We start from the raw sequence: 19,276 nt of genomic DNA on the forward strand, positions 1-19,276 counted from the left end.
TGTTTAATACAGTAAAAAAAAAGAAAAAAAAAAAAGACAAAAACATGTAACAAAAAATGATAACGGAATAACAAAAAACAACCGTTACCGCAATAATTATGAAGATGATTATAACAATGAAAAACTAAACATACTGCCTGGCAAAAGTACGGTTGAAGTATTGTCCCGGTGAAGTCAAAACACACAGTTTTTTTTCTCAATTAATGAGTATGTGGAATGAACCAGATGGAAGGGGAATGAATAAGGAAGGAAGGAAAAAGAGCGAAATGCTCTGTGTGGCTGTAAATACTATCAAAGCTGCAATGTAACAATAAAAATCCTAATCTAGAAAATCCATTCGAAGAACATACAAAAGACGTAGCAAAATAGAGGCACTCGCCAGAAAAAAACATGGTGCAGCCAAGCTCATTTCTGAGAGAGGAGGGGAGGCAATATAGCTGAAGTGGAACTAAACGACAATGGTTCTAATGGCTGGATACAATTTGCAAGGCTGTCTGTGCAGCTTTGAATGTGATCCAATTACGTTTATACCACTTACAATGAAGGCACATGCTATTATTAGATGGAGACATCAGTATTAGTGTAACTATAACAACATGTATGGAATTTCTTCAAATAGCAATTATTGTTTTGGAATTTCCAAAACTGCAATTCAAACACTTTCAAAGATATCTAAGTGCAGGTGTGTCTAACTGTAATTCTATTTCATGCGTGCCTTAAATACACATTTTAAGTTCAGCTATGTATTCATATGCAGCCATAACAGCAATTCTATAGGTATTTGTAATTTGAACTTCTACACTAACGTTGAATTCACTTATTTAACCAAGGCAATGTTGTTATAGTCTCTTAAGTGTTGATATTAATGTTTAAATATCTAAATTTGTTGCAAAACACAGGCTTAAGGAAAATGAAATGAGCTATTTAATTGGCAATGTAATTTCAGCCGGGCTGCAGTGCTAGAAGCACTTAAATACGCATTATTTTCATCAACACCTGTTATATGCTATAATTTAAGCGTGTGAATTAAATGGCATTTTAAACCATTGTATTTATAGCTACAACACAAAAATGTTATCAGTCTTTATAAACACTGAATATAGAGGGGGAAAAAACTCTGCCATCAAAATCTTACAGGCTCACCACACAAGATACAATGTTTAGCCCTAAAACTACTATTCCCATGCAGCACTGAGACCAAAAAAATTGCAAGGAAGTTCTGCTGGGAAATGTAGTTTATACAAAACACTCCATATACTGTGATTGCTAGAAATTCCCTCCCTAAGTCGACTGGTGGAGCAAGCCCAATGCACCTTAAACTCTTCATCCCACAAAAGGTTTTGTAAAGTACTCAGATTTACTTCTGTTGAAGTAAAAATGCTGGAGAAGTTGCCATGTACTAGTAATCTCAAAGTGCACTGGTGTTAGAGGTTGCTTAAAGCCAAAGCTATACCTGTGTAAATCATGCTGGGAGCTAAATGCATGACAGACATCATAGACATAGGCTAACCAGAGTGACTAGAGGACTTGCACAGTACAGTACATTACCTCTGTACTGAGACAGGCCAGAAATGGCTATTATCGCAAAATCAGAGCCAAAGCTATTCTATGCGTTTCATTTTTGGTCAGGCTTAGACTGGCGGCTGTCTTCACAAATCAATGCGCGGCCTGCTTGACACGGTGGGTGTGGCACTTCATGCAGAGGATTCTACCGTCCAATGGGTAGCAGCCATCAGCATCTGCCTCTATAGACAGGGGGCGTGCGCAGTCCTGTGATTGGGCAAATAGAGAAAGCACACAGAAATGTCCGCCATATTAGCAAAACACAAGAATAATTGGAGAGAAAAAAATATATGTTTAAATTAACATGCCCATGCTAACAGCACGGAGCATTTAACTGTGGGAAAACTGAGTGATTATTCACAAAAATTGAAAACTTCTCAACATGGACGGCTATTGTTGGAGAAAGCGACAGGCTTTCCACTCCAACTCTGTACACACCATTAATTCCGAGACAACACACTTAGAGTTTTACTTGCACAAGGGTAACCACACTATGCATGCTAGGCTACGAAGGAATGTGTTACAAAGGGTGGTTCCCCTTGGCACCTTTATTTATAGTCAATGGGGGGCAGGGGTCTTGGAGTGAGAACAAAGAAAGGACTGTGAGAGTAAGAAGTTGTTCTGGTTTTACTCAGGTGGACAACTATTTAAACACGTGCTCAGGATACGTGTAAACTAATATAATCTAAAGTATGAAGGTAAAGTAAAACAAAATAATGTATATACATATTTACACTCATTGCTCATTATACAGAAATGATAACAAATGATTACTAACAGTTTCTTCAACCTAACAGCTATGGCAAGAGGGAGTCATTACCTCGCATCTGTAGCACTTCAGGTGGAAGTTCTTGTCGAGAGCCACCACCCGGACGGTCTCCTCACTACCGGGATCAGGCACGATGGGCTCCTTACAGCTCACGCAGACCGGCGAGAAGCGACTGAGCGACAGGCAGAGAAGCACAGTCATGTTAGAATAGTATAGTGCAGGGTTTGCCAACTCTTGTCTTAGGGGGCCCCAGACAGTCCATGTTTTTGCTCCTTCCTGGCTCTTGGGAGTACTGTTAATAAAGGGGACTATAACAGCCGCAGAGGGCTGGACGATGCAGTTGGCGGGCTCCCTCACCGGTGGTAGTCAGAAACGCAGTAGGGTCGGCTGTCGTCATCAGTGATGAAGGGCGCTCCCTCCAGGCTGCAGTCGCAAGTACTACAGCGGAAGCAATGTGCGTGGAAACTCTGGCCGACAGCCTTGAGCACGCGGTCGGTGACGTGCTCGCCGCAGCGTGCGCACATTGGCAGGGAGTTCTGCGGGAAGCGGGGAGCGGCATGAACCCGGGGTGTAGCCAGTTATGAGGAAAAGGAGTGTGTCGAAAGCCGAGGCCGCAGGAAGCCTCAGCACCACACCCTCTAAACAGCAACACAACCAGCATGCACACTCATCCAGCACTGCAACACCAACCACCCAGTCCTACGAGGATTTTGGCTATGAACATCCATCCCCTGCGGCTCCAGTGGCAGTAAACTTATACATACCCTTAATAGAAAGAAACGGGAATAGAGACGCTGTCAATCAGACTTGTGCAAAACTCACCACAAAGCAGTCCTCGCACTGTGGTTGTCCATCTCTGTCATAGAACTGCAAGCCCTGCAGGGGTCGCTGGCAGGACATGCAGCAGAAGCAGTCGGAGTGAAAGAGCTTGTCCATGGCACGAACGGCGGGCTGGGAGCGGGAGAGGGCCTGCCTACACTTCCCACACACCTCTGGGAGAAATGCAGAATAGCCCAGAATACAGGTTTATGCTAAATGCTAATGCTGAATGCAGGATATGCACACAGTAATGCCTCTGGTGAAGTGAAAGTAAAGCTGTATCTTTTAAAGATCCTGGGATATTAATGCTGGGGAAATTAACTGAATAGGGGCAATTTTGGGTTTAATTACTTAATTCATTTCTCCCCCCCCCCCCCCATTTGTAAAAATAGAATCAAAATCCATTCCACCACCCAGTGTCATGCCCCATTAACCTGACGTTGTAAAATGTGATGTTCTTTTATAAATCCAGCCTTAATTCAGATATACATGGAGAATTTCCGTCATGCAATTAATAAAAGCTAGCGGGCTGGTAGTTTTCATTCTGCAAGATGTACACTAGTAAAGCACTTGCAGGCTGCACTTAAATTTGTCATCCCCACTCCCCCCAGCCCCCACCCCAAATGTAGGCCTTCTAAAATGACATTTAGCTGTTGTGAGTAAAGCTCAAGCGAACGACATACCCAACTCATTATGATGTCACTAATTGCTCAACAGTTCCTTCTTAAAAATTCATTGCAAAAATAGAAAGCGTTTATAGAGATCAAGTTCCCCGTTTAGTTGCCTGGCTACAAGACACAAAACGAAGATACCTTACCAAGATCCTTCGGGGACAGAACCCACATTCAGCCAAGCCGTTCCAGCATGGCATTTGCTCAACAGTAAATACTGTAAGCGCTAAATACTGGAATATTAAATACCCATTACAATCATTTCTCTTTGTTTTGGCAGTGTCCATGGGGATATATTGCAATTTGTCTAAAACATTCACAGCCTAAAACGCTAATAATTAATATCCTGCCTCTAACAGCTAGCTGCGCTACAGCTACTTCAACAAATGTTAGGTGAATTAGCAATCCGCTGCTTTTCAGTCGAGCGAAGCCAACCTAGAGCGCTAGTGAGGCTACTTAGCTAATTTACTGTAGCTACCTTCTGAATCCATTTAGCGTTGTGCACTTTTGTGTGGATTTTTTAGTAGACATTTTGGATGCTTTGGAACAGGAGTAGTGATCCTGCAATTCATTTAAAAGTAGGCTAGCTCTTTCACTGGCATCATTTTTAAACAATTCTACATTAGAGATAGCAGTAGGTTTGAGTTGCCCATTGTAATAATAAAATGGGAGTTGAGCTCATGTTGGAGCTGTATGTTCCTGCTCTGCACGACAGCGGGAAACTGGCAACCCGCTCCAAGTAAGGATACTGCATTCTTATCAGGGGATAAACGTAAACAAACTACATAGACAACTGAGGCCACTGGAGACTGTTTTCACAGCCTCTCACAAAACGTAACATGACAAATTTCCACAAACACAGGATCCCCACATTCCCGATGACCAATCCCATTTCAGGCCACCTCTCTCATACCCTATACCTTTCTTGAGAAGCTCAGTTTAATTTCATTCTCATATCATTGCAGGGCTGGGGCTTGTACCTCTTCTCGATTTTAAGCAAAACAACACACTCTCCCATGGAGCAAGTTCAGACTTCAACTGGTTTAAATACTTTGAATACCCCACGGGCAGCATATATACTTATACTATTATACTGAATTACAATGGGCCGAAGCTTTATCACAAGGTGCCATAGGGGCACAGATTACAGCGCCTACCTGTGGGAGCTGAGGTGATGACAGGGGCGTGTGCGTCCATGTTCTTGATGAAGTCCTGAGTCATTTTCTCTAGCTCCTCCACTTCTCTCATGGAAAGGGGCATTCCCAAACCGGATCCGGAACCAGAACCGGAACCAGAACCAGCGGGCTGGGCAGGCTACGACACGACAAAACAGCGAGAAACAGACATATGGGAATATGAGCAGATAAAGGTTTTGGAAGCGCTAACCTGTAGCCGAAGCATCGAAGCCATCAAGCCCGGTCTCACGTCATTACACCATTTTAAAATGTCAGACAGCAAAAATAAATAAGAACTAGGGCTGCAAAGGTAACACATTAGTGTTAGCGCTAATGTTAAAGTTGCAACGTGTTATTTCTTTGATGGCATTAATTTTAACTGTGTTTATTAATATACCCCAATGGGAGAGTGGTATGAGCAGAGATTTTTTATAGGATTTCATCTCTATACTCAATACTGAGATCATAAAAGCTTTTTTTGATGGTATTGTACCAAAACTGTACATGCAATTAATTGCGAATAAGAAACTGATCCTCTGACAGCCCTATTAACAGCCTGCTAACCCTAACAACATCCTTGACACCTTTCTCCTCCCCCCACATGACATAGCTGTGCTGCGCTGGCACTGCAGGGGGTATTTGTACTTCAAGGGGCATGGACAAGTGAAATCAGCAGTTTGCCCAAATCTGTGCCCTTCAGCGCTCTAGGTGCCCCACGTCCCCTAACGGCTTGACCGGACCTGCGGCTCACCTTGGAGGCTGGAGGCCCCGCAGATTGGGCGCATGGAGGAGATGCTGAAGAGATCGGTTTAGACTGTGAAGCCACAGTGGGGGCGCTCACATTTTCATGACTAGCAGCTGGGGAGGTCTTCGAGTGGTTGAAAACTGGCGAAACGGCCCGCTTGGGTACATTTTGATTAACAGGGGGAGGAGGGAATGAATTAGATGGGGCAGGTTTCAGAGCAAAGGAGGGTGTGATAGAATTTGGGGCTTTTGTGACGGTAGAGGGAGCGGTGACGCCCCCCTTGGAGCCGAAAGCCGGGCTCTTGTTGTTGGATGTGCCTTGATTGGTGAGAAAGCCTGTCTTGGGGGTCACCGTCGGAGTCTTATTGGCTGGTGGAGGCTGACTATGGGTGGAGGCAGAGCCCTGATTGGCTTGTCTGTTCGTCGTCCTTGCTTTGAGCTCTTCAGCCCATGGAGCGGGGGGTGGGCGGTCCTGAAGCTCAGGGGGAGGCAGGAAGGAAAGCGGTTTTGGGGCAGTGGCCGGTGGGCCAGATGGTTTGGGTGCAGATGCTACTGGAGCTTGAGTAGGTAACTGTGAAGGGAAAAGGTAGAAAATATATTAATCTCACAATATTTGTTTCATATTCCTTAACAGTAAAAAAGATCCAATTCTTACCTTGGGGTTAAAAGGCCCTCTGGTTTCCATCTCAGACAACAGATCAGTTAGGGAATCCAGCTGCCTGTCAAAGCTAGTCTGCTTCTCCATGAGCCTCTGTGAAATCATGACAAAGAGCAGCAGAGAGAAGGGACACAGGAAACAGATGTGTGTTTATTTAGCTATATATACTCCCTAATGATGAGCAGCTAATTAAAGAGCAAAATAACAAATTAACACAAGCATAAGCAACAATAAAGTGGACATTGACCTACTGGCGACAAACAGGATACAGAGACCCGCAACAGCATCTCGTCCAAACTCACCTGAGAGTTATTATGGTTACTGCTGGAAGGAGGTGGCAGGGGAGGCGGAGGAGGCGGAGGGGGAGGAGGAGGGGTATACGTTTGTGAGGAGATGTCCTCAGGTGCTGATGGAATAGGAAAGTCTTCTGGAGGCGGAGAGGGAGGAGCAGGGAAGGCAGGGGGAGGGGCCTCATAAGCAGGGGGTGTGATTTGGCATTCAGGGGGCGGGACTGGTAGATCAGCATCATCCAATGGGGGAGGAGGGGGTGGGAAGTCTGGCAGAAGAGGGAAGGAACCATCATTAACTATAAATCTTTTCTTCAAACATTAACTTTCAATAATCATCATAATGACTTCCAGCTCAATCTTCACCAAAACCATAACATACTTCAATAGCCATGGTTTTGTTCACGTTTGAACTTGGCTTTTTATTTATATCAGACATTGCAATGAGATTTTGAAGGTCTCTCTCAAAACTTCATGTCCTTGAGTTGAAGCAACCAGTAACAAAGCAAAAGAAATTTACCATCACAGACAGGAGGCGGAGGCGGAGGAAGCTCCCCCACGCGACCAATAACGGCTGTGCTGGCAGGTATTAGGTTAGAGGCCGCAGGTTGTGGTTGGCTAGTCTGACTTTTGGGCCGAGGCGGAGCCACAGAAGCAAACTTTTTTGGTTGGTTATAAAAGGAAGGAGTGGTAACTTTGAAGGTTATGGAGGAAGTCGCCACAAACGGCTTGCTGTCACTGGAGTCAGACATTTTCTTAATCTAGGAAAAAAAGACAAAGAAGGTGAATCACTGCAGATAGATCAAGTGACAAACCTTAATCTTATTTAGAAGTCAAGCCTACAACTCTGTGATGGGAGAACAAACGGCCTGCACTAGTCGAGGTGTAGCAAGATCCATAGTGTGAACATTTTAGAGTGTCTATGTATGCATACATAACCATTTACAATCTGGCAGTCTAAACTGTTCTAGAAGTTTCTGTCTTGTGATAATATAGTATTTTGCCATTTGTAGCAGGACCAGCAGGCCTATATAGGAATTCTTGCTTTTTCATATCTCCTCTTATGCTCCTATGAGGATGGGATGCAAAGTCATCAGGCGCCCTGGAGCTAAGGAGCTCGATCAAGAGTGCAACAGCGGTAAGGTCACTCTGTGAGCCAGGGGACCCGACCTGACAACCTTCTGCTCACAGGCAGGCCTAACCCACTGCGCCCCACCAGCTCCATGCACACGGGAGTACCTAAATGCCTTGTTATAACTGTGTTAACTTAACTGTGTTAAGAAAAAAAAAATGCATAACCCAACCAACTTCACGACACAGCTAATGAACAAAATGAATCAGGTGTTGATGCCATTTCTTATCAAAAGCTAAGCGGAAACCACACAAAGCAAACAAAATGTCTACCATTATCGCCGGCAGCTGAAATGTCATAAAATATCGCAAACGCTTCATCTGTATTCATTAAAAACCTTTTCTGTAAATGGTAGTACGCGACATACCACCTATCTCGCCAGTAAACAAGCATACACCTGCTCTATGAGCTATTTATAGCATCACTAATAGCTTCCCATCTCAAAGAGCTGCTCCTGCTCATGAGCCTATAGTACCTGAGATGTCCATGCACAGCATTCCTTCGGCAGCACAGGAATTCTACAAGCCTAGTGAAACATACCAGGAATGCGGAATGTCACAGACGGCACTCTTCCCATCTGTGCTCCGAGTCGTGCACTGCTGGCGGATGTGTTCCAGCAAGTAACTGGTTTTTGTTGACACCCTCTGGCTCGGCTCAGAGCAGTATGTCCCAGGAGTCCAGCATTCCGCACGAACACAGGACGCTGTCCAAGCACCGGACTCCAGATTACAATGACTTCAGAGCGGATCGCAAGGCAGCGGGAATCACTGCCACTTACTCAAGATCAACTACAGCAGCAAAACAAACCCACTATACAACCCACTATACATGCCATGAGCATGCTGTGAGGGACGTTCGATCCATCCATTACAACAGCAGATTACTTCCTTTATGAAGCCTACAAAATGACAAACAAAATTCATTGTTAAGCTACCTGATATTAACCGACCAGTAGCAGAATTTTTCAGTAATGTTGTTAAAAAGTCCTCTGTCGGAAAATCTAGAGTTTCTTTTCTATCTAGCATCAATAAAACTTACAAACAATGCATGGCTTGGACAATACAGCAAAGCAACACTGTCTGAAAGGGGATGTTAAGTGTCTAATTGACGTTGTGCTGTTCCTCATGGCATCAGCTCATGTTTCCACTTCAGGCCCCTGAAAGGACATCTGCTCATCCCTTTGAATAAGATTCTAAGCCTGCACTGCTTCAGTAAAAGCAGAAGTGACATAAACGGGGATTTCGATTTTAAGTTACTAAATTAACAAAAAGCGGCAGGTAGGATACAATATCTTTTATAGCTGACACGGAACAGAAGATCACACAAGAAGGAAGTTTAAAACGTTAAAAAGCAGAAATGCTTTTCCACGGGTAGAGCCAGCATCTTTTAGCTGTCAAGTATACTAAACATTTAACATAAGTCAAACCCTAGCGAATGACAAACCCTAACCATAAACGAATCAAACCACTAAACCCAACAGGAAACCAAACCTGGTATGAACCCCAGAGCCAATAAGCCTATATGGAACAACGTGGGTTACAGTGGTTGCTTTAGTAACTAGTAAATAAATATGCACAATATGATGCTTTGAAATCTAATGATCGTCGTGTGTTTCCGATACCATTGTTTACCCTGCTTGGTCCACAACCGGGCCTTTGAAATGCCTTCAGTCCGTCGGCATTTGCACTCCTGCTGGAGAGGGGCAGCTGGTGTAATTCACCAGTAAAAAGAGAAAACTGGATCTGGTGGATTTAACTATATGCATTTAAGGTTTTCTGCGACATCTACGCAGGATGGTCGATCGTCATCATCACTTCTCTGGGGAAACCCGTTTCCCTCATTTTAACCGTCTGTCGCATTAATTCACAACACAAAACACTACGAAAGAAAGCGCGTGCGTGCAAAGACAAGCCTCTGCTTCATTTCAGTGTACGTAGCGGCTTTTTTTTCTTTTGCTAATCTAGACTTTAATTCAATACAGATAGTATGCCCTGTTTTATAAGCGATCCACGCCGCGTCAGCATTCAAACCCTCATCTACATCTGCATGACTGCCAAGCACAATACTGTCCATATAAGCTAGGCGATCCCCCAGCTGTGCTCTAATAACGGGGTGACGCCTTTCCAATGTGACTGTCCGTGTACATACATAACTGATTTAGATGTTTGCGTAAAACGGATATTGCATCGAGCAGGGCGTCGTCCTTGAAGATGCAGTAATGACGAAGCAGCGTAACTAACATAATCTCAGCATTACTCTGAGACATTACGGTAAAAGCGAAGCACTTACCGTAACCCAGGCTGCAAGATCCCCCGTCAAAAATGTCGCTATCGGTTGATTTCCGTATCTCCCCCCTTTCTTTTTCTCCTCCAACCCCCCTTTTCTTTCTCAACCTACAACCAGTGTGATAACGTGCTATCGCACTTTTCGTCCCGAGGTCCTTTAGCCAGTTCCAACAAAAAAGCGTTTGCAAAACTTTTTTTTGTTTATTTAAAGTGACCGACTTCCTGTCAGTGATAATACATTTCCGTGTCCACTCCGATGCACGACTCCTGGGTGTTGGTAGTGTTCATCCACCTCTGCTTTTTAACCTGTCTGGACCTATGTCCTGACCAAATTTTGCTGTCTACTATAAATCAGGAGCTTAAAATAATCACATACCAAAACCAATTGTCTGCAAGAAAATATTTTTGACCGTCCCTGAAATACACTGCCAGGCATTAAATTAAAATGTCCAAAACTATATTAAAGTTTAATGGGGAGAAAGTTATATGAAAATGTGAATTATAAGCGACTTTTGATGTTTAAAGTATAAACCTCTTCCAAATACACGAAATTCATCACGACAAATAACTTACCTGCTCTTAGCTTCAGTCACAAAGTGAATTTAAGTGACACTCCCTTTGCATAAGTGACAGTCTCACTTTGCCAGCTCCTACGAAGGTGCACCAGTGCCTTGTGCAGCAACACAGTGTATGTATATGGTGCTAACTTTTCTCGCAAACCTTTTAAGTGCCTGTACAGCCTTTTCACCCTCCCCCGTCTCTCTCTGAAAAAGGAATGACACAACCGTCCCAAACAAGTTCCCTCTCGTTTGACTTTTGCTCAGGAGCGGTGTATTACTGAGCAAAGATCTCTCTCTCTCTTTCTCTTTCCCCTTCCTTCTGACCCCCCCCTAACATAGGATAGTCAGTCCATAAACTTTGTGCCCCCCCCCCCTACCTCCCGGTTTCTGCATCGCTCTCTCTCTCTCTCTCTCTCTCTCTCTCTCTCTCACTCTCGCTGGATTCTTGAGACATTCTTCATTCTATGACATCAGCCTTCTGCTTGTGTTTCCTTGTAAGGTCAGGAGGAGGAGAGAGAGAGAGAGAGAGAGAGAGAGAGAGAGAGAGAGAGAGAGAGTGAGAGAGAGAAAGAATGAACAACTGAGGGCAGGAGTGATAATGGGGGAAGGCGGGTGATTAAATAGGTATATATCAAATGACTACAACTAGCACTAACTTCTATAGCATAAAAAAAAAATTATAGAAATACTGTATATTTCATATATTATTCAAATTTCAAAATTTAAGTCACCAAGTTTCACCATGCTGACACGTGATATAGGGTGGAGTTTTAAAAGTTGATGTAAAATACAGTAAAATCATTGTGTCTGCAAAAACACATTAACACCCATTGAATTAAGCTCAGTTTATTTTTTATATTTTTTATAGTCTCTTTCATGACACTGTCGCCCAAAAAACAGGGAGAGATCGGTGTTGTCCTGTTGACATTTTTGGCGGTTTGTGTCCTCTTGTAGTTACAACTTCTGGCCACTTTCAGCAGTAATTATATCAGTCTGAATCAATTAGCCTAAATCCATTGGCCTGAATTTAGATGTGATGCTGAACGAGTCACAGGGATGGGATGTCTCTTTGCCTATCCTGCTCACCACGTTCCCTTTTTGGAATGTGCTTTACATTGGAGCGTCTGGCTCAGCCTGACCTTGAAATCCTTTGAGCTTTTGATTTGGCTTCTATTACCTGACTATTTCCCAGCAAAATGTTACCGATTATGCAGTTTGATAATGGAGGATGCAGATCAGGAGGGACACTGGTCTCCAAGAGCCCAGCATGAAGTAGGGGACGTAATGGAGGGCTGGTCTGTAAATGGAGATCACTGTATCTCCCTGAGCTGTTTGCCCAGTGGGTGGATATATCGACTTCAGAGTCTTCCTTGAGCAGGATGGATAAATCCTGGGCCAGCCTTGGGGCGCTGTTCGACGACGGGAGTCATTTCTGAGTCTGAGCCAGTGGAGCTGGATGCCTGCCAGGCTCACTGCGAGCAAATCCTCTTCTTCTTTACCACTGCGAGTGAGTCACCATCCGCTGATAACTTGCTCCAAAGTTAACGCTCAGATTCCAGACTATATCTGATTCATCTGGTTTACAGACATGCAGCATCTGATTAGAGTACAGGTACCTGTAATACAACACACACACACACAAGCAGACATGGACTTTCCCTGTGGAGCAGATCCAGCCTTTTGAAACCTATCTCCAATAAAAAGGCAATTAACAAAGAAGCTCATATGACTGACCTCAGCTGTAATGCATGAATTGTCCAGCAGATGTCAGTGTATTGTGTAAACCCGTGCATTGTCAAGCCCATGGCAAAAATTGCTGGACTGACAAAACATGGAGTTGCAGAGCTGGACAGATAAAAAAGATTTCTAGTGCTGATCAAGATGCAGAAGTGATAGTCACGGTCAGATCTGGGAACCAGCTGATTGTTGAAGAATTAACAGAGGAATGTAAACAGACTGAACATAGATCAACATAAACTTAGAGCAGGGGTGTCCAATTTTATCCGCAAAGGGCTGGTGTGTATGTGGGTTTTCATTGCAACTCCTTAACTAGGTTACTGATTAGAGGACTGATTGATTGAAGAGTCCTCACACCTGAGGTTGAATAGCTGACCTAAAGGTCATCCCCAAAACCTGCATACACACCGGCCCTTTGCGGATAAGATTGGACACCCCTGACTTAGAGGAAGCGATGGATAATGACAGAAAAACAAGAAATTAGTTTTGGTTAGAGGGAGGAATATTTCCAATTAGAGAACAAACCACAGACCACCCAAGCTACAGTGCAGTCTAAAAGCTCTAAAAGCCAGATTATTCTCTAGCCCTTCCTTCATTGAGTCTATCATTGAGTCTATAAACTGTCTGTCTGCTCAGAGTGTCCATGCTCTGCAAAACCCAACCATCCCAATGCTAAATGTGTGGCTACCAGCCAGGGTGTGAGCAGACTGCCAAAGTCTACAGGACAACATGAAGTGTAATATAATCCATGCTTATGTAAGTGTAGCATAGCAATCACAGGTTAAACCCAAACACTTCCCCAGTAACAGCACCATTGCGTCCTCCTTTCTGGATGAGCAGGAGCTGTAGAAGCGGTAGCAGCATCAGTGCTGGAAAAAAACAACTTGACTTCTCAAGGGAGGCTATCCCTCAGGACAGCAAGGCTTGTGTGTGCATGTGTAACTGGGGGTAAAATGATCATACAGATCCTGTCAAAAAAAAAAGCCCTGTCCAAACAGGTGATCAAAAAGCCATCTACTGGGGCGAAGCTGCAACCAATTAGAGGGAATGAAGAAAAGAGAACATGCTGTGGATAATGTAAGTGAAAGATCTGGGCAGAGAAAGGAAACGTCATTAATATCGCTGACCTGCAGAGGAATGAAGGAGAGACAGACATCCCACAAGGAACACTGCGACAGTCATTTATGAAAAGTCCTTTTTAACAGGGCATGGTTATGAATTCCAACCATCTAATTTGGGAATTACCTTTCCCAAAACATGAAAGAGCAAAGTATTGGTGAACCTGACTTCCCAGGAGTCATCCACCACAGTGGAAGCTAGCTACAATCATCTAAACCACTGTTCTTCTACACTCTGCGAAACAACTTGATTTTTGATGAGGTAACTTCATTTCTGCTATTCTGTTGTGCAATGCCAGGGGGCGCCGAACTCTCTCCGGTGCCAGCCGATTAAAGCAAGAGGGTCTAGCTGCAGACTCCTGTGGAGTGGAGCTCCACCGGAAGTACGTCACCTCCACAGGAAACACGTGATCTTTAAGGACGTAAAGTGGAGCTCCGGTTAGGGTTAAGGTTAAGGTTAGGGTTAGGGTTAAGGTTAAGGATAGGGTTTATTCGCTGTATCACCGCAAGTTGAGATCACGTGTTTCCTGTGGAGGTGATGTATTTCCGGTGGAGCTCCACTCTACAGGCGCCTGCAGCTGGACCCTTCCTGATTAAAGACACTGGGGAACGGGCGGTCTTTTATTCACGCTGGGCCACATGTAGTCAAATATCCTCCGGTGACTCTCTGGCAGGCTGCCTTACCCCCCCTTCTGGTGTGGAGGAACAGATTGCAGTGTCAGATTGATTTTCCTGCTGGACATGGGCTGGGTACCACTATTTATTATCCCTGTGTGACTGTGCTGTAATATCCATCCCTGTCAGCTGGAGTGTAAACAAAAAGCAATGTGCAGTACTTTATGTGGATATAAAGCCAGTTTTTGCTTCATGTAAGTAGAACCTTCTTCATGGCTCAATCATGACTTCTGCACAGTTCAGGTCCTTTCTCGATTTTCGAATCCACCTTCTTCTTCCACCTCTTTCCACCCTTCCCCCTTCACCCCTCCCTCCTCTGTCTCCCTCTCTCTTTGAATACTAATTTGTGCCACAGCCTCACCTCTCCTTAACGGGATTCAAAGCACCTATCTGTCCCTCTTCACCTTCCACCCCCTGCCTCCCTCTCTCCTTTTCTCTCCATCTGTCCCTCCTTCTCAGTGTGTATGATCACCTCCCTCCCACATCCCCCCTGCATCATTTGGTGGGGGAAACACACAGAGAAGCAGCACATGTAAATATACAATTAGCCACCAGTCCCGCTGGAAAGCGCCGCATGCTGACATTACCAACCTCAAGTGCACAATGCACAGAGCAGCAAAGATCAGGACTGCCCTTCCTTTTATTCGGGGTGTGTTTGGGAGTCAGTGGAGGTGATGAAAGTTATAGAGAGGGATTAAGAGTAAAGGGGGCAAGCAATATTGCTCTGGCATTTTGTGATTTTTCAAAAGCGTATTGCTGTCTGTCTCTTGCGTGTGTGTGCTGTACATGAGCAAGAGAGGGAGTGAGGGAGAAGAGTGTGTGTGTGTGTGTGAGAGAGAGAGAGAGAGAGAGAGAGAGGGCGGGAAAGGTGGGAAACAGCTGTACTGCATTGTGAAGCAGAGCGAGCCTCACAGGGGGAGCCAAACCGAGAACACCCCCCATTTTATGCCAGGTTTACAATGGCATGGCAGTGAGGGGATATCTACACTGGCAGCAATAATGAAATGACACGTTTCAAATGGTAACCTGTCTGTGAATGGCATTTATTGGCACATTAAAAGGATGACCTCTGTTGACTTTTAACCTTATTAAACACAAAGGTTATAAATGAATTATGGTTTCAGGAAGTTGTATCTTGTGTACATTATTCTGACTGCAGTACATTTTTAATTTACAACAGTGAGACTTTTACAGTGAGCATTTATCATTAAAACTGCAGAAGCCATAATATTAACAACAATAATGTATGATATATGTTTTACAATGTATACCTATCTCTTTTTCCTTCCATTCTCGTTCCTGTACTGACTCACTGGCAGACTGGATGTTACGATTCATCGATACTGCGCTGGGAGAGAGAGGGGGAGAGGGAGAGAGAGCGAAAGGGAGATGGAGCGAGAGGAGAGAGAGGCAAAAGGAGAGAGAGGCACATACGACGCGAGAGAGGAAAAGAAAGGGAGAGAGAAATAGAGAGAGAATGTATGGTGAAAAGGTAGAGCTTCCTTGCTTATTGTCAGGGCCTCTGTAAAAAAAACATGGGATGTATCGGCTCCAGGACACTCAGTAAGATTTTCCATTTGTTATTTGCCCAGCGGAGACGGGTAGGGGAGACTGGGGCCGATGGTGGTGGGGGTGTGGGTCGGGGGTGGCTGCCTCTCGGTTAACGATGCAAATCTTCGTATGCTTCGTGGAACGAGCTTCGGGGCGTTCCGCATGGCACAGGCACGCCGGAGCGTAACGCGGGCTACGGCACGGGAAAGCCAGCGGGCCCGAGCATCGTGCGCTTTTTTCCGATGTATGTGTACGCCGGAGAGAGTGTGGGAGGGAGGGAGGTAGGGAGGGATATGAAGATGGATGGATGGATGGATGGATGGATGGAGGGGCGAGACTGCATCGCTGTGACAGAGGCTACCGGGAAGCGACTGCAGGCTAAGAGAGACGGGAGGAAGAAGGAACGGGAGAAACGGTTGAAGAACAATATTTACGCGGCGTAGCGTTGCATGTATAAACAGAGGTGGGGGCAGACGGAGAGGTGGAGCGGGGAGACATGCTGAATTTCACTGCTGGGAGAGGAGGACTGGAGCGAGGGGGAGAGAAGGAGAGGCAGTACGTGAGGAAACGACTGTGTGTGATTGCGTGTAGTATTTAGGTTAAAAGCGTCCCTGATTCTACCCATGTTTGTCACATTGGAGTAAATCGATGTCAAGGTGGCCGCGGAGTAAATGAGAGTAAAACGGCATTTTCTCGGAAAGAGATGTTTATATGTGCAGCGTTCCTGACATCAGTGTAACGTATAATGCATAGGTCATAAGCGAATCATTAAGAGAGACCCCACAGCTATTTAGAGGAAATTCAAATAATCGCTGAAAGTCATCTTCAAATCATGTCGAGGACCATTTGGATAAATTCAATGTGTTCTTGGTGAATATAGCGGGATGGGAAATGTTTGTCTACTAGGTAATGCATATCTGAGATGACAGTAATATATCTACAACGTGTATCTACATTATATGCCAGAAATTGGGAGAAATCACTTTCATACATAGGGAAAATTCGCGTTAAGGCCGAAATAAATGTTTATTTCAAATGCATGTGGTTTTTGTGCATTTTTTGGCCGATATTTAATACAGTGAACATATTCCTGAATTAAATATTTTTTTCAGACAATTCTCCACTAAAATACGTAAATATAGGTATATGTACAAAATAATATATAGTACTTCTTTCTTTGAGGATGAGTACTGAATTAAGGAAACTGAAAATTTGAGATAAATTATACTTGGTGTTTTATGTTAATATACAGCAGTCCGTATTAAAAACCGCTATACGAACTAAGAACATACAGGGTCACGTGCTCAATTCTTGCATTATCATCATAATTAAGTACATCCTAGTACTTAATTATGGACGCATTAATACTCTATATTCCTTTGATAAATCACGAAAGGATTTAATACTGTATTCCTGAAATGCGCGCAAAAAACTAAATGAATGAAGCGTTAACTAGGCCTATATAAGATTAAGTTTGACTGTCACTGAGCATAATCTGGAATTAAAAGTTAATTAACATGAATGAGGTGATCCAGAGCCCCGCGGTGTGTTATTTCAAACAGTACCGAGAAAATGGAGTAATTCGAGGGATACCCCTGCTTGAAAACGAGCGTGGAGGATCTGACTCACGTTAATGTTAACATACCAGGCATCATCTCATACACAAACTTCAGAGTTCAGTTACCTGGGCTTAGATACTTTGACAATGTACTAATAACGGAGCTCATAACACCATCCGTTATTGATCGCAAGCTACCGCAGACAGGGATCATTTATAACACCGGGGCCGTGAAAATCAGCCCCCTTAAAAACTGTGCGCCATGCAGCATTTCCCTGATACGGCCAAATCGCTTCTTCGTCAAGCTGCACCAGCCCTACGGTGCCGGCGGTGAGGAGATGCTGAAATGGCTAAATCGCATTCACTATTACCGAGAGGCTACTTTGGAAGGCGATCAAAGGCTCATAATGTTGCTCTAAAACGCTGGATTTGAGTGCATCGCCATGTGAGATCGCAGTGAAAGTCTCCCATCCGTGCATATAACCCAGCATTTCGCGTGACCATATTACCTTCTAGATGGCATTGTTTACAGATATTCAGATATTTCCAATTCTGCAGACTGTCATTTTGTTGTAAACGTGCAATGCATCCAATGCAAATATTTGCAGATATTGCCAAATATTTAGTGTGGCGTGATACATAAGGCTGCGGGGTAAAAACTGAATGATCATGAGTGTTTTTTATATATATATATATTTAATTTAGTTGTTCTATGTTCATTTGCGCGGTCGTATTTCTTGCCGTCACCGTTTGTGTACACGTCTCAGCTCGGTCCTGTTCCATTTGACTGTCTTTATGATATTGCCTTACCGAGGGATTCCCTGATATCGATTTGATTAAAACTGCTGACTGACTGACACGCACACATCGCAACGGTACTGCGTCCTTCAACCGGCACAGTGACATGTTCACCCGCTGATTCAGTCACCTAATGACTGATTTCCGAACAGTGCAGTAGTACCAGAGCTGACTGATACATTGATTTGCTGACATTCTGACACATAGGTGCACAAACACATAACAGGTGATTGAATAATGTCCTGACCATGGGGAAGGAGTAGAGGAGATAGGACTAGGGTGGGGGGCAATTATCAGTGACACAAACCCATGACTCAGACACAGGGAACAAACGTGTGGGTGGTGAAATTATAATAATATGCAGTGCTATGCAACTGGAGAGTTTCATTGGAGCCACTGCTGCTGGGAACGTAGATATTAGTGCATTGTCAAGGCCAGATTGTAATCGAAATTGCTGTCATTGATGAAATGTTACCACAAGGAACGCAGGCACTAAGCAGGTTTAGACCCAATTTATCCATCGTCTCTTAAAAGCATTCGAATGAACCCAGAGTCACGCTAATGGCGCTCTTGAGCAAGCCTGTGTCGAGCACAGCAGTTCTGCGGAGTGTTTCTTGGGGGCTGTGCGAGAATTTGTGTGTTTGCTGCAGGTTTTTCCAGGAGGTGGCTCCTTCCACGTCTTGTGTGGGGGGCTCCGGGCGGCCCCTGGGGGCTGCTTGCCTGCACCCTTCTCCCAGCTCTCTTGCTATCAACAATCCACCGCAGACAAGGCTTGTTTTTAATCCATAAACATCAGCGTCTGAAACCGTGTGCCAAGAAATGTTTTACTGCGGCGGCCAAATGGCTCTGGTCTGAGTGCGCCGCCCGCCGCCCGCTGCCCGCTACCATCGTCAGCTGCTCCCTGCAGTGCAACCCAGCCTCTCCCAACGCCCGGCCCTCATGAGTCAGGCCTCCCACTTCCTTCCAGCCTATCACTGATGTGATGTTTGGAGAGAGCGGTGGGGGCAGCAGGGGGAGGAGCCCTGTGACCCCCGTCCCCCCCCACCACCTTCTTCCGGCCCGTGGCGAGTGTCAACATCCTGCCCGGATGCGGCGGTCAGGCGCAGACCTACCTGGTGTGTCAGCGGGCCGGCATCCAGCAGCTCGCTTATACGTGGATCGAGCCTCGTCCACCAT

At 44.7% G+C, this 19,276-nt stretch overlaps 2 protein-coding genes across 17 annotated transcripts in view; one reads left to right on the forward strand and one right to left on the reverse strand.

Annotated features, from left to right (window-relative positions):
- Positions 1 to 19,276, forward strand: part of fam131bb (family with sequence similarity 131 member Bb) — a 33,017-nt gene that overhangs the window by 318 nt on the left and 13,423 nt on the right. For 6 of the 13 annotated variants that reach the window (XM_049026574.1, XM_049026576.1, XM_049026577.1 and 3 more), the window contains exon 1: positions 15,503 to 15,756. The exons of 2 other annotated variants lie outside the window; for them this stretch is intronic. In XM_049026574.1, coding sequence (XP_048882531.1) covers positions 15,729 to 15,756 — 28 coding nt within the window. In that variant the 5' untranslated portion in view covers positions 15,503 to 15,728. Of the gene's footprint in view, positions 1 to 15,502; positions 15,757 to 19,276 lie in introns of those variants that run through there. 5 more of the 13 variants (XM_049026587.1, XM_049026584.1, XM_049026580.1 and 2 more) reach the window with 2 other exon arrangements.
- Positions 12 to 11,030, reverse strand: zyx (zyxin). 4 transcript variants are annotated; one of them, XM_049026570.1, is made up of 10 exons: positions 10,108 to 10,654; positions 7,207 to 7,447; positions 6,702 to 6,955; positions 6,397 to 6,492; positions 5,749 to 6,312; positions 4,980 to 5,136; positions 3,155 to 3,324; positions 2,690 to 2,868; positions 2,384 to 2,504; positions 13 to 1,770 (listed from the first exon to the last, which is right to left on the reverse strand). In XM_049026570.1, exons 2-10 carry the CDS (start codon positions 7,436 to 7,438, stop codon positions 1,657 to 1,659), a joined length of 1,887 nt encoding a protein of 628 aa, XP_048882527.1. In that variant the 5' UTR covers positions 7,439 to 7,447; positions 10,108 to 10,654; the 3' UTR covers positions 13 to 1,656. The 4 variants fall into 4 exon arrangements, with proteins under 4 accessions (XP_048882529.1, XP_048882527.1, XP_048882525.1 ...); XM_049026568.1 differs by lacking the exon at positions 10,108 to 10,654 and adding an exon at positions 9,440 to 10,093; XM_049026569.1 differs by lacking the exon at positions 10,108 to 10,654 and adding an exon at positions 10,677 to 11,030 and having other exon boundaries at positions 14 to 1,770.

Source organism: Brienomyrus brachyistius, chromosome 9, assembly GCF_023856365.1.
Source record: "Brienomyrus brachyistius isolate T26 chromosome 9, BBRACH_0.4, whole genome shotgun sequence".
NCBI classification, from domain to species: domain Eukaryota; kingdom Metazoa; phylum Chordata; class Actinopteri; order Osteoglossiformes; family Mormyridae; genus Brienomyrus; species Brienomyrus brachyistius.

Bases quoted from the DNA above. Each gene is read 5' to 3' on its own strand.
- zyx (XM_049026568.1), bottom strand. The intron at 6,956-7,206 runs GTAAATTTCTTT...CTCTTCTGCCAG, and splicing joins TCCGCCTCCTGTCTGTGATG to ACTTCCCACCCCCTCCTCCC. The intron at 2,869-3,154 runs GTGAGTTTTGCA...CGCTTCCCGCAG, and splicing joins AGTGCGAGGACTGCTTTGTG to AACTCCCTGCCAATGTGCGC.